At 39.7% G+C, this 14442-nt stretch overlaps 1 protein-coding gene across 4 annotated transcripts in view; it reads right to left on the bottom strand.

Moving 5' to 3' along the window:
• Positions 1 to 1175: 1175 nt before the first annotated feature.
• Positions 1176 to 14442, bottom strand: part of FSTL4 (follistatin like 4) — a 490949-nt gene continuing 477682 nt past the window's right edge. For all 4 annotated transcript variants that reach the window (XM_043520692.1, XM_043520690.1, XM_037907517.2 and 1 more), the window contains one exon: positions 1176 to 13960. In XM_043520692.1, coding sequence (XP_043376627.1) covers positions 13258 to 13960 — 703 coding nt within the window. In that variant the 3' untranslated portion in view covers positions 1176 to 13257. The remainder of the gene's footprint in view (positions 13961 to 14442) is intronic.

Genomic DNA, 14442 nt, shown 5'->3' with positions numbered 1-14442 from the left:
TGAAGTGACAATAAATGAAATGGATCTGTCACATATTTTAGGTAGAGCTTATACAAAATCTTTTGGCTTATCCTAGGGCCAAATTGTGACTGGTACTTGCATGGGTGGATGATGCAAGGAGCTTCCCCACCAAAGCATCACACAAAAAGGGGCAGGGAAAATTGCATCTCATGAGCCCAGGAATGTGGAGGAACTGCTGCCTCCTACAGGGGTAGGCATGGAGGTGCAGAAAGGAGATGTGGCCGTGAGCAGAAAGGAGATATGGCCCGGCCTCCTTCCTGGCATGTGGAGTAAGCTGGGTGCACTGGGGTGGCAGTAGGGAAGCAGGCTGTACCAGCATAAAGGTTACAGCTGGCACATTTCCTCAGCCAATACACCCAAACTCCCTCCCCCCCTCCCCGCAGAGCCCAGCTGCAGGACCCCACCCGCCCAGATATGGGGGGTCCCTCCGGCCCAGAAAGTGCCCCGCTTTGCCCAGACAGCTATCCACCTTCCCTGCTCCATATCTCAGGAATCCGGAGGGAGAAACAGCCTGATGCTCGGTCCCAGGCTTGCACGGAGTTTCCTGCACACTGCTGTCCTGTCCTTCCCTCAGGGCATGCTGGGAACTCTAGCTTCCTCCCCCTTCCCCCAGCAGTGTCTTCTATGTGCGAACTGGACTCTGCTGGGTCCATCAGCCCTTAGTGGTGGCTAGGAGTACTGCAGCCCATTTCTGTGGGGGAAAGGAAATTCTGCATGCACAACATTAATTTCTGCAAAATTCTGCATTGCGCAGTGGCGCAGGATTCCCCCAGGAGTAATTTTCAAAAGAGGGGTCTAAGGAAATTCAGCATCAACTCCTGTTGAAAATCTCAATCTTAAGCAAAAACTGTTTTTTGTTTGTCTTAAATGGCCCCTTTTACTGGCATTGCTGAATGGCTGTAGTGAATGAAGTACCACTGTGCTCCCTTGATCATAGCTGAAGGCAGCTCAAACTACTTCTATCCATGGTGTGTTACTGCTGATATTAAATACAACAGATTTTAAGGCTGATGGGCACTTTTTTCACCAGTTCTATTTTTTTGTTTGCTTTGAAAAGAGCGAGTGGGAGGCCTTACACACATCCAATGTAAAAGTGTGTATGCCAGGTTGGGAATTCCTGAGAATAAACAGGGATAAAACCGAGCTTGTCAAGATAAGTTTTTATAAGTTTTATTGTTAAAAAAATCCTCAGAAAAAGAGCATTTACGAGTACAATAATTTATAGATAGCTTTTGTGGCTCATAGACCAAGTGTTAATGCAAATACATTGTGTCATCGTTACTATATAATACATCAAAGTAAACACAAATTTATTTCAAATGTCACAAACTGTTACTGTGTCGGTACAAATCGCTCTCTACTAAAGTTGATGTATTAAAAATAATGTATATTTATTTTATAAATAAATAAGGGAAAAGGTCACATGTATAGTAATTACAACCAGGAGGCTTTTTGAGCTGAAAATGACCATTTTACATTGTTTGTGTGTCACTGCTTAAAATGACAATCTGCCTGGAGACACACTAGAAATCTTGTTCATCTTTGTATGTGTGGATGGGGGCAGGGTATTCACAATATAGACCAGAGATGCTGGGTGTTACAGGACTAACTGGATCACAGAAGTCAAAATGTGAGTTGAATGAGCTAAGGGTGGGAAACCAGCCTAAGCGAAAAAACAGCCAAAGTCCTCTGAGGTGTACAATGGATCTGTGATCTTTATATGGGTTTGTCCGTACAATGAATTCACAATCCCTGATTTACAGAGAGAGGCTTTTTTCTGGAGTTAAAAGAGATTGATTATAAAGTCAACGGCGGGACAAAATGCGCAACTGGGAGTGCTTTCTTGAGGCAAAGAGAAAAAAATGCAACATTTGAAATATCCAATGAGCAACAGTGGTGGGTTTAATTTAGGAGACATTATTTTGCTCAAGCTGTGCTGTACCTTCTCTCCAGCTGCCTCACAAGGACACATGGCAGCCTGTCCTTGAGCTCATCTCACACGCTGCAAATTAAAGTCATGGTCGCAAGGAAGTCTTGGCATTACTTTTCATTTTCATAACTGTTTGCTGCTGTGGCTGCAGCAGTGTGAATTTCCCAAGAGCTTTGTGATGCTATTTCTAGACTTGTGTTTAATGGCAAACTTAATGGACACTCTGAAAGCCAGGATGAAGAATGAACCCACACGGGCAAATGGCAGTAAGATCGAGTGCTTCAAAGACGTTGCTTTGGCAAGCAGTCAAATGCGGTTCTATTAAAATGCAAATTAGCGTTCAAAATGAACCTATTGCCTTCTGCCCTCTGTGAGTTGAACCTTGGCTACCAGAGAAATTCTGGCTGAGATTTTTCAAAGCCAACTAATAGATTTAGTCACACAACTCCCATTCATTTCAGTCCCCTACTTGGCTTTGAAAATCTCAAGCCAGAGCTCCCTCACATTATATGCACTCAGAGTCTATTGACCATCAGGTTATTGCATAAGTCCTATCTATTTAATCTTTTGCTGATGATGGTGAATAAGGGGCAGTTGATTGTTGGGAGTGGATAAACTTCTTGCCTCAGTGGGAGTCTCATTAGTTTATTTGTTATCAATTAGGTATTCTGTTGCCATGTGCCCCCCAGAGATCCTGATGCACACATCTTCAAAATATGAAAGTAAAAAAGAAAAACCCATGGGAAACAACTGTTACTCCCATGTTATGGTCCTGCCCACCTCCCTTCTGAGGTTGAGTGCTGCTCCCTGCCTTGTCTTTCTTTGTTCTCAACTTTTCCTTATAGCTTGGGTAGCTCTCCAGCTGGAGAGAAGGGAAAGGACTGCCTGGAGACATATAGTTTAGCACTGCATCTCCCAATGCCTTTGCCTCCTTGCTTGTCAGTGCCATAATACCAAATAATCTGAATGCCTGATGTAAAATGGAAGATGAGAACACATTTTGAATTACAGAAATATAATAACCCTCAGATATATCAGTGTTTATTAATTATTTGGGACACTGTGCATGTAACAGCAAAGCAAGCGATTCTCTTTCTTTCTAAGGGACAAATGGCCTGTATTTTTAAAACAAATGTCTCCCACCCAGTTTATTAGATTTTTCAGGACAATGAAGGTGTTTTCAGGCTAGAGTAAATCAGTTTTACTGAGTTACGAGGTGGTTGAAGCACACATTCTATATGGAAACTGTGTGTAATTAAATAGCGTCACTAGACTCGGTGTTGTATTGCACGTATTTCTTTTTGACTTGTCTCTTCCACAGGAGACTATTTGGCCTTCTAGTCCAGCAGTCTACCTTTACTAGTGGTCAATTCCTTGTGCTTTAATAAGATAGCACTACAGTGCTCCTGCTGTGTAGCAGCAAACACCTAAGAAAGATGGGGAAAAAAAAGGGTGACGTTATACTGCGGTGTTGCAGTGAGATACTGAACCCTCTAGAAATTTTGGGCATGTTTTCTGATGAATGGCCTTGAGCCAAAGCCCAGTGAAGTGAAGGATAATCCTTGCATCGACTTCAATAGGCTTTGCGCCTGGCCCTATGTTATTATGAACGAATGTGTTTTTTCAGTTCCTATTTTCTTTCTTTATTATTTTAAAAATTCTGCTTCTTTGGAGATGGGAAACGCTTGGGACACCTATGGCTGAAAACCCATCCTGGTTCAGCAGTGAAGGCAGCAATCAGATACTAACAAAAACACATTTAAGAAATGGAAACACAGAGGACACAGATAGAAATCCATATAAATTAGAAGCTATGGATTGTAGAAAATTGTTAAGAGAAGTGAACGATATCAAGGAAAAATACACCGCTGGAAGGGCTAAGGACAATACAAAGGAGTTTTAAACTGCATTAGGAACAAAAGAAGTTTTGCTATTGGTACAGGCCCTTAACTCAGTGGAAACAGTAACATTGTTAATAAATGATGGAAAAAAGGCAGAAGAGTTAACTAAGTATTTCTGTTCTGTATTTGGAAAGAAGCAGGATGGTCTACTTGTATCACACCAGGATGATTAATTCCTTTGCAGTACAACTATAATCTAGGTGGATGTTGAACAACATCTATGAGGGATAAACATTTCTATATCAGCTAACTTGCTCTCAAGCAGTTACCAGAGGAGATCTCTAGGCCCCTAGTGTTAAATTTTAATAAACCTTAGAATACTGGATAAATTCGAGAAGATGGGAAGAGTGCTGATGTTGTCCCAATATTGAAAAAGGGGAAGCAGGATGACTCCTGTCATCAATCCTGGGTAAAATAATTGAAAAGCTAATACAGGGTTCAATTAATAAAGAATTAAAGGATAGGAATATACTTAATGCTGGTCAACATGGTTTTATGGAAAATAGTTTACTTATCAAACAGACCTAATTTCATTTTTTGAACAGATTACGTTTGGTTGATAAAGATAATGCTGTAGCTATAATATATTTTGCCTTTTTAAAGACATGTAATGTAGTAGGGCCTGACATTCAGATTAAAAAATTAGCACTCGACAATACCAATAAAGCACATGTTAAATGGATTATGTATTGGGTAACTGACACATCTCAAAAAGCAGTTGTCATTGGGAGTCCTCGTCTAACGGAGTTGTTTCTAGGCACCACCATTGGGATTGGTAGCAGGCCCAATTCTATTCAATGTTTTCCTCAATGATCTGGAAGTAAATATAAAATCACTGCTGATTAAAATTTGCGGATAATACAAAGATTAACAGAGTGGTAAATAGTTATGAAGATGGTGTCATGGCAAAGAGGGCTAATCTGATTTTTAGATGCATAAATAGGGGCGTAGTGAGTAGGAGCAAGGAGCTTGATATTTACCTCTGTATCTGGCATCGGTGAGACTGATAGTAGACTACTGGTGTCCACACCTCAAAAAGGATATTCACCAATGGGAGGCAGTGCAGAAGAGAGTCACAGAAATGCTTCAAGGGCTGGAGCTTTGAGCCTTTTAAGCAGCTCAATCTGTTTACTTTGTCAGAAAAAAATATTGAGCGATGATGTGATTGCAGGGTATAAGTGCCTTCATGGGGGAGAAAATACTGGGGAAAGGCACAACAACGACGAAAGGTTAGGCTGATCCAGACACATTCAAATTACTCGCAGATTTTTTTTTTTTTTTTTAACAGTGAGGGTGATGACCCATTGGAATAAACTACCCAGGGACCTCTTGGATTTTCCATCTCTTTGCATCATCAAATCAAGACCATATTCCTTTCTAGATGATATGCTTTAGCCAAACCCAAGTTATTGGGTTCCGTAGCGGAGTAACAGGATGACATTTAATGGCTGTGCTACACAGGAGGTCAAGCTAGCTGAGCTAATGGTACCTTCTGGTCTTAAATTTATAAATCTTGTAACACCATGAAAGACACAGTTGAGACTTACTCACCATATGGTGAACTGACCAAAAAGTTGCGCCTTTAGCATTCAAATGGTGACAGGCAAAAGGTAATCGGTTATCGCGGGGATGTGCATGTTTGGTTGTTGAACACTGTAACGTGAAGACGCTGTCTTTGACGCTATGTAACACAAGCTATAGGCCTGAATCAGTGCCCCACTTCTAAACTAACGTGTGAAGGCTCAATCTGAACTTTTACAAACGTCACAGTGTTCAGATCTATGTATAAATTCAAGCTCTGAACTCCAATCTGAACTCGGAGCTGGTGTTTGAGTCCATCTTCACTTAAAATGCTTATGGTCTGAAAGTGGTAGATGCCAGAGAAGTAAATTTAAAATAAACCAGTAGGAGAATCCTGATTGACTGGGTTGGAGCTTCCTAATAAAAGGGGAGAGGTGGAGGGAATAAGAGGGTATAAAATACGCCTCTCGCTCTTAAATGCTATGCCCACTTGTCATAAAGATGGTGAGACCATAAATATTATCTATACATATACAGACACTTTATAAAATTTCTTTAAGCTATCTGCCAGTTATGTTTTGTCTTTCTGAATAAAATGAATATCTGCAATATGTTACTCGCAGATAGAGTCTCAATTCTACATTACAAATGATCGGTTACTTTTCATTTGCCTGGACAAATGGGAGAGTATTTGACTTACATTCCCCCTAGCTTCTCTTGTTTTAAGTTTCAGAGTCGCTAGAAACTGCACAGCTGTAGTATATGGATGGGTAGCCACTGGGGGTTCAGACAGTGATATGGGCATGAATAGACATGAAGTTCAGACTACAGGGATGGAACCCTGTGGTAATCCAGAAACATTCATTTGACTTGCACTTCTGAAAATGCCAGTTCTCTAACCTTTGTGAACTTGGAGTGGCTTGTTTGACTAAGTAAGTGCTCTTTTTGATTGCTTTAGTCATCTGGTTTCCTGGCCTCTTTTGTGTTTATGGGCTTTATCCGATGGTTTCAGGCAATTGTCAAAGATGTAATGAGAGAGGTTATATTGTAGGGGCAGGATTTTAGAATTGCACTATAAGAATTAATGTATAATTTGATTTCATCCTGCTAGCCACCCCATTTGAATAGCAGAAAGGAATGACCCTCTGGGACTATGAGATTCTGTTTTCCCATATGCATTACAAATTGGGCGTTCTTTGTTTTAAGGTTTAGTTAGTAAGAGACAGGATTCTGTATTGTGTCTATGTTAAGTAGATTAGAGGAACACTGAAGGCCTGGGTCTCAATGTAAATTGTCTTGGTTATTGATTGTAAAACTTAGCAAGGTTTAATTTGCAATGCCTTTTTGCTCAATATTAAATACTACTGTTTGTATTCTCAAAGTCTCTGTAAAAGACTGTGTGAATGAGGAATGCATGCATCATAAAAAGATAAGGTGTGAAGGCCATTGTTAACCAGATGCTCAAGAAAGGAGGAGCGAAGACACTTATCGAGATTTGTTGACGCCAAAGAACCATCAACGCATATCCATGATTGAGGAAGGGCAAATTGACAACCCTGAGGTGAAGGCTGGCACCCCTAAAGACAATTGATTAAATTGAAACCAGGACAGGATGACCCTCTCAGAGGTGTTTTGGAATGTTAACACCATTCAAGCAGTAACTGGTAAGCAACTGACACTTCAACAGAGAAAAAGGACTATAAGAACAGGGTGCTTTGCCATGGGACTTTGGGTTCATCTTGCCACACTCCAGGAGCATTGGATTGCGACCGACAGAGCCCTGCTCCCCATCTGGCTGGCCACTAGATTGATCCAGACTCTGGACTGGTAATTATAAACATCAACTCGCAGGACTGTGTGTGTGAGATTGACAAGCATATGCTAAGTGTTGTATTCTCAATAAATGCGGCGTGCTGCCTTCTTCCCTATAAAGGTCCTGTGTGCTTCTTATAACAATATGCTGAAGTTAATAATTAAGCTAGCTTCAAGGCAAGGCAGTCTGTGTGACAGAATTATCACAGTGAGAGTGATTTTTTTTAATAGCATTTTGAGCTGTTTTGAAAATGGAAAATAAATTTGCAAACTTTTTATGCAAATGTATTTTTTTCTGTTTTCCAGTATTGTCAACCCAAACATTCAAAAATCACGTGTCAGCCCCCACTCAATGCCAAATCCTGAGATAGGCTTAAAAATCAGTTTTTTTTAAAATAAAAGCCACTTTGAGGAATTTAGTATTTGCCTTTAGGGTGTACTCAGGGTCAAGTTTTCAAGATCTTCTCTGCAACCAGGAGGGCTAGAAACTTACTTTTTGTTTTAAATGAAAGCTGAGCTTCATCACTGGTTTCAGTTAGCCTGGGCTCTAGTTAAAGGACCAAATGTCCGGGGACTTGTACAAAAAAAATCACACGAGTCGTTAACACTGGTGTTTGGAAGAAATTTTGAAAAATGTCCAGCTGGGTTGACTGGGGTTTGCCCTTTCTGGGCAATGCATTTCTGTGAACAGGGTGCAACTGATGCTTGGATAGGGCAGCAGTGTAGTCTTTGATATATCTGGCAGCGATACATAGGTATGGTTAAGGAAATAACCCGCACCTGCACTGACATGTAAGGTCCACCTATTTTGAGCAGGTGAAGATGGGATTTTAATATCAAAAAATATATCAGACTAACTGTTTTGCACCGATTTCTTTTGATTCACAGGTGCTCGTGAGTAGATGATGGCTGTAAAAGAACTGCATACGCTTTATTTAGACGGCTCATTCATTTGCAAGGCTGTCCTTCAGTGGAATAAACAAAAGCTCAGGCCACTCCCTTCAATTAGCAACAGTTTTCTAGTGCAATCCCCAAAGATGTAACACCATCTTGATTTCTTAGGCACAGGCAGGGCTTCAGAGAAGTCCCCTCTTTTTTTTGGATTTTGCCTTTTTCCTACAAAATGTAAACATGTACAAAATTCATCAGTAGGCCAGATTTAAGCCTCTTCTTCCCTAATCCCTTATCTCTCTCTATTTTTTTAAACAAAATCTTGATGTTAAAAAATGTTGTTGCAAACAGTCAACGTCTCCACTGGCCTTCCCTTTCCCTGTGGTTTTGTTACAGTCCATCGCATAGGAAATAATGTTTAGTTGCAGCATTGGGTTATTTAAGCCAACATTTTTCTTTGCTTATGCTCAAATAAATTGGTTAGTCTTTAAGGTGCCACAAGTCCTCCTTTTCATTTTTCTTTTTAGGCATTTATATCATGCTCGCTACTGTAATAGCTGAGCACCATATAATTGCTTAAAGAAAGGCACAGGTTTTTCTTTCCCCGGCTGCAGAGATTTTTTAATGGTTTTGTTTTTGTCCGGTCATGGTTCAGAATGCTAACAGCAGCAGCAAAAACGTCCCTGTACCAAGGGGACTGGGCTAGGCAATGAAGCTACTGGATGGCATGATAATTGTGGCTGACTCAGACAGGTATGATGCAGAGGTCATTGTGTACGTGTGTGCATCCCAGAATAAGTAGTTTGAGCAGCAGCATCAGGCTATAGCGACATAGAAGCGGGATGATGCAATTCACAGAGGACAGCCCCTGGCATTATCTATCTCGGAGGCTACTAGAAGTACAGCAAGACACGGGTTGAGGGGAGGAAGGGATGGGGTAGGCTGCATGGTGTTTGGGGTGGGGAGGGGGGAAGACAGGTTGGTAGTTAGGATGAAGAATAAACTCTTAGGAAGTGGCAGCATTGGCAGAGGGGGTGACTTTAAAATTGATCTCTGGCCTGTTTTCTATAGCTTAAAGTGCTTTGCTGCTTCTGAAAGAGAGACAGTGTCCCTTTTGCAAAACAGCGAGTCAGGAAATGCAGTAGCTTTCAGATCAGAAATAGGGTGGGATTAGTAATCCCATCTGGAAATCAGCCACCACCTACTTTCCTTTATCAGACATTGTGTAAAAGCAAGGCAAGTGGAATTTGGCCCTAACTTTTCACAACATAAGAGGCAAACTATGGGGGTATAAAGTGGCATGTTCTTAGATACACAGTCCATTTAGGCCAACTTCTGACTGGCTCTGGCTGCTCTCATGTTGACATGAGAAGTCAATAAAAGTCACACACGGAATTTGGCTGTGTGGAAACCTGCTAATGAGGAAGACTTGTCCAGTCCAGTGGAGAGAATGCTAAATGAACAGAAAGCAACTGTACTCAGATAAACATATGGATATTTTTCTCATTTAAAATCCTGACAGGTATGAGACAGAGGGACATCATGGAAGAGACAGAACATTTATTTACTCCATCAAGCTGCACCCTTATTGACTAACCATGTTCTCATATAGATGTCACCCTGTACCTCTGCCCAACCTCCATCTTGTTAACGCCTTGTAAGATCATGTCTGATATTAGCATGTGAGCTCATTAGGGAACACAAATCATGGTCTTTTTACCTGTATTGGGAGACACCCAGCAGACTTTTGAGCACTGTAAGAAATAATAATCATGATATAAAGAAGATGGAGAGTTCCAGTGTAGATTTACTGCTCAGTGACCCAAACTGCCAGGTCAAGATTTTCCAACACCCCCATTTCTATTCAAACGAAATTTCTGACTCGGTTTAGTGAACAGACATGAAAGTCTCCTGCCGCCACATTTTCACGGTTACCCATAACAAATTGCAAGTGTGCACCCATCCTAAGTTTGAGGAATGTCCAAGGATATTTAGTTGATTTATGTGGTGCAGAGGAGGTTAAAAAAATCTCAGTAATAACAGGTAATTCACAGTTTCTGGTTCTAAATCTTAGTACTCCTCCTCTTTCTTTAGCTTGTACTGTTTCAAAACCAGCTGTATGCCCAAGTCTTGGACTGAATAGCTAGCACTGCTAAATAAGAGGCCTTCCATATTTAGAAAATGAAAAAGAAAGGGGAAAAATTACTGATTAGAACAGCCATGTTATTTCTTTTGTATTACCATTTAATCTAAGCAGTGAATGATCAGGGACTAGATTCTTACTGAAATCAGTGACTATTGTCTGTGATCCTAGTGTCCATCAAATAGACGCCTAAGTGATACATCAGCATATTCAAGTAACTAATTATTTGCTAATCCAATTTAAATTCATTTCAATTAATCATTGTGATTAGTAATTCATTAGCCAGGAAAAATGTGAAGTGGTGAAGCAATTGCTACTTACATACCAAAGAAATGAAAAAGAAACTGCAATCAAGGGAGATTTAATATGCTTGCAATCAAAGGCAAACACAAGTTAAACCTTTTTGGTACAGAGAAAAGGGTGAGCGTTGTGGCATAAGAAAAAAAATCCAGAATAACAAATGTGCAGCACTTTAATGTTAGATTGACCATGATTGGAACGGTTCACAAGTAGCGTGGACAATCTAAATTGTACTTCATTGCCTAAGTATGCTAGAACCATTAGGATAATTTAGAAAGCACGTCACCAGAACTTGGGCTGCGGAAGGAAAAATGGGAGCATCTTTGGAAGGTTAAAGTGGGAGTTGGAGTGACTTCTAGTCCAATATTTTGAGACAAACAGAAAGATGTGAGGGCTATTATACATCCTTCACAGCCTATTTACACCAGTTGTAAGAATATTTACCTGAACAGATATTTACATTTTTTAAAATATTCTTAAAAAAGTAATATTTGCTTGATCTATGACACAATGAACTTCTCTACAAGGAAACTTACAATAGGCATAATAAAATATTCAAGAAGGCATAAAAGATAACACTAGCGCAGTGGTCTGGCCTAATAAAACACATTTAGGATGACTGCAATGTATGGATACAGCTTTGTTCTAGAAAGGAGTTGTGCATATTTAAAAATACTTACAAAGTTGATCTCCTCCTTTCCTTACAGGTGTATGTTTCCTCACTAGATGAGTAGAGAATCATGAGCAATATGCATTTCTAAATGAAGGTATGTCCATGTTTTAATGATGGGATAATGTCGTCTAACCTTTATGGCTCATAAGAGAAAATATGTAGGTTTCATCCTATCGATGCTAAAGGGCAATTTAAAGGATTTCATATCTAATGAATTCATAGGATTCATTGCATTTTTTTGTCTGTCCAAACAGATTTATACTAATCAGAGAACTAAGATGGTTATAACTTACTCGATGTCTATAGCCAGCCTATAAAATGCAATTCTTTCGGTAAAAGCTAATGCTTAAAGGAATGTTATCAGTGTTACTCTGTGTCCTTTCAATTTAAAATCCCTTTTTTATGAGGAGGGTGACAAACATCTATGTTAGAAAATAGTTACTGCACCTTTAAGTATCACCGTATATATTCAACAACTGCTTTCGTATAAACTCTGGGCAGTCAAGGTCATGCTACAGCATAGTTATACTTTCATGTAATTCAAAAGGCCAGGTGCAATGATGTAACAGATGCTGTCCCTGGAAAAGGGAGTTTGCACTAACATCAAGATTACATTTTCAAAGCAGTTTGTGGGATTTAGCTGCTCATTTCTTACTGTTTTTAATAGTACTTGTCTGGCTTGCACCACTTTGGAAAGTTACCCATAACTACTCTTGTCCTAATTAGTTCATGATGACGAACACTGACAGCTACGAAACAGAACTGGAGAAAAGCTTTTTATGTCTATAAAAGTGCAAATGGAACTTAACTTTCTCACTGCCAGCTGTTGCATTCTGGGGTAATTTATTTGATTTTTACATGAATCTAATTTCTCATAACTAAATGGTAATTGAAGATAAAAAAGTGTAATATAAATGGGAGGAAAACGGCAACACAAAAATAATCTTTTCCAGAATCTTTGAAGAGACACATGTAAATTAAGACTAAAATTATAATGGGTGAATGGGTTGCTAAAAATATGTTACTGAAACTGGTGGAGATGGAGTTGGCTATGTAGCCATTGTTTTATGAACAACTAAGTCGCTTCAGTGTTGGTAAATTGCTAATGAGGGAAATGAATAATTTCTAGAAATGTTTCTGCCTACATTGAGTACAAGCCTGGCTATTATGCTGTCTGGCAGGCAGGAAATGATTTTTCACACTATGTCCTATCTGACTTGAGTCACATGGTGCTGAAGGAAGAGTGCTTTATCTCCTGATACGATAGATTCTGCATATCTGACTACCAGTGTTTTGTGGCTTTCAAATTCACCTTCCCATCCCCAATTTTTCCACTAAGAATTTTCTCGAATACAATCAGACGATGTTCTTTATACACCCTGCATTCCAATAGCAAAAGAGAGAAAAGAAAAAAAAAGAGAGTTGACCGTAGATACTTCTGTCATGTTTGGTACTGAAATTATATCAAAGAATTCTTCTCACACCATCCCTCAAAGGAAACTGATCATTTTCCATTAAATTTATCACCTAGATGTCTGCATTTTGAAAACTGCTTTCTGTGATTTATTTTCCTTATTACAAAGGTCAGTTTTAAATGTGTTTTTACTGCTTACATGTTCAGGCAATGTTAAGGGTAGTATAATCAGGGCCCTACAGTCAGAAGTACAGTTGATTTGAAGTTAGACTGACTGAAAGAAAACTGATGACTTCAACATAATGAAGAGACTCATCAATACTGAAACTCAGAAGCTGTTTTGTTCTACAGAATCATCAAGTTATGCATCTTATTCAATACCTTGGTAGAGAAATTATTCTCTTTCCAGCTATACATTCTTTTCATTAGCCAAGCCGTAAATCATACTTCCAAAAAATATCCCAACACAACCCAATTTCTATTAGCAGATCATACCTTATACTATAAAACTTGCAAGTAGACCAGTGTTGCACCATGAAGCTTTTACAGGTTTTTTTCCCCAGTGAAAAAATATACAATGCGACTGCCTATTTGTTGCAGTGTAAGGTCCAATCAGTACTTGTCTGCTGCAGGCTCTAGTTTTGTGCCCTTTCATACTTCTCCAACCCAGACCACCGTGTTACCCCTCCTGATACCTGAAACCTCACAGTGTAATGTGTTTTGTCTCCCATTAATAACAAACAGTGAATTCTTAGCTGGTGTAATAAGATACTGTCCAAATAATCCACTGTCTTTCATAATTCTGGTGTAGCTGCTCCAGGGCCAGTCTTTGGACATGATAGGGTCCTTTAAATTCTTCAGTACATTCATTTTCCCTGTTGACAGCTCTACAAAAAGCACATCTGTTTGCAAATGTGACGTAGCATATATGTAGTACTGATTGCCTTCAGTGAAAGAGGGTTGAAATGTCAGATCAGATACGTGTACATTTGTTTGTAAGTCATAAATCAACTTGATTTCCCCTTGGATGGTTATTGCCTGGACTTTAATCCTGCCACTGTCTTCAGCTGCACTGACCAAATAGCGTCCATCAGGGGAAATATAGGGCGTACCCGATATGTCACTGTTAGGGCCAATCACAGAATCTGTAACACTGTCAATAATGAGCTGGGGAGAGGCTATTCCTGATGTATTTTTTTTACACTGGACAAAAAAGTAGCCGCCCAAATGGGTATAGGCCATGCTCTGTGGTTTGCAGCTATAGTTTCTGAAGCGGATAGTCTTGATGTGGGTCACAGTTTCCAGGTCAATTTTGTGAACTGCAGATTTCGATTTGTTAAAGATGAAACCGAACCTGAAATATAAAACATGACACTGCCATCATCTCTGGAGCTGTGGCAACATGCTTGAGAGAACACTGAAACCAGCAGAAGTGGCAGACTCCATGCTGTTGTTTTCTATTTTGTGTAATAATGTTCGCTTTTCTCTATGAAACCGCTAACATTTTAATTCTTCTGCTATGTGCTAAAAAAAACCCTACATTTTTGGTTAACATGTCATTACGAATGAGGGACACGACCCCACGAGCCGTTATGCAAGAATTCCTGGCTCGCATGAACAGTCCCATCAACCGTGGGAGCAGCGTGCAGGATTGGGCACTTTATGTGTTATGCTGGAGTTACTTGCGTGAGTGAAAATTAATTTTACATGGAATATCTTTTTATCCATTCAATACAGAAAGAAGGAAATTAAGTGAGATGTTTGTCTGGTCTTTGAAAGATTAAGATTGCTTTATGAAACGTGACAAGAGACTTGTTTTCACACAGTTAAAATATA

This window comes from Chelonia mydas, chromosome 8, assembly GCF_015237465.2.
Source record: "Chelonia mydas isolate rCheMyd1 chromosome 8, rCheMyd1.pri.v2, whole genome shotgun sequence".
Classification (NCBI taxonomy): domain Eukaryota; kingdom Metazoa; phylum Chordata; order Testudines; family Cheloniidae; genus Chelonia; species Chelonia mydas.
The sequence above is the reverse complement of the archived record's forward strand: the minus strand, read 5'-3'. Positions and strand labels throughout refer to the sequence as shown.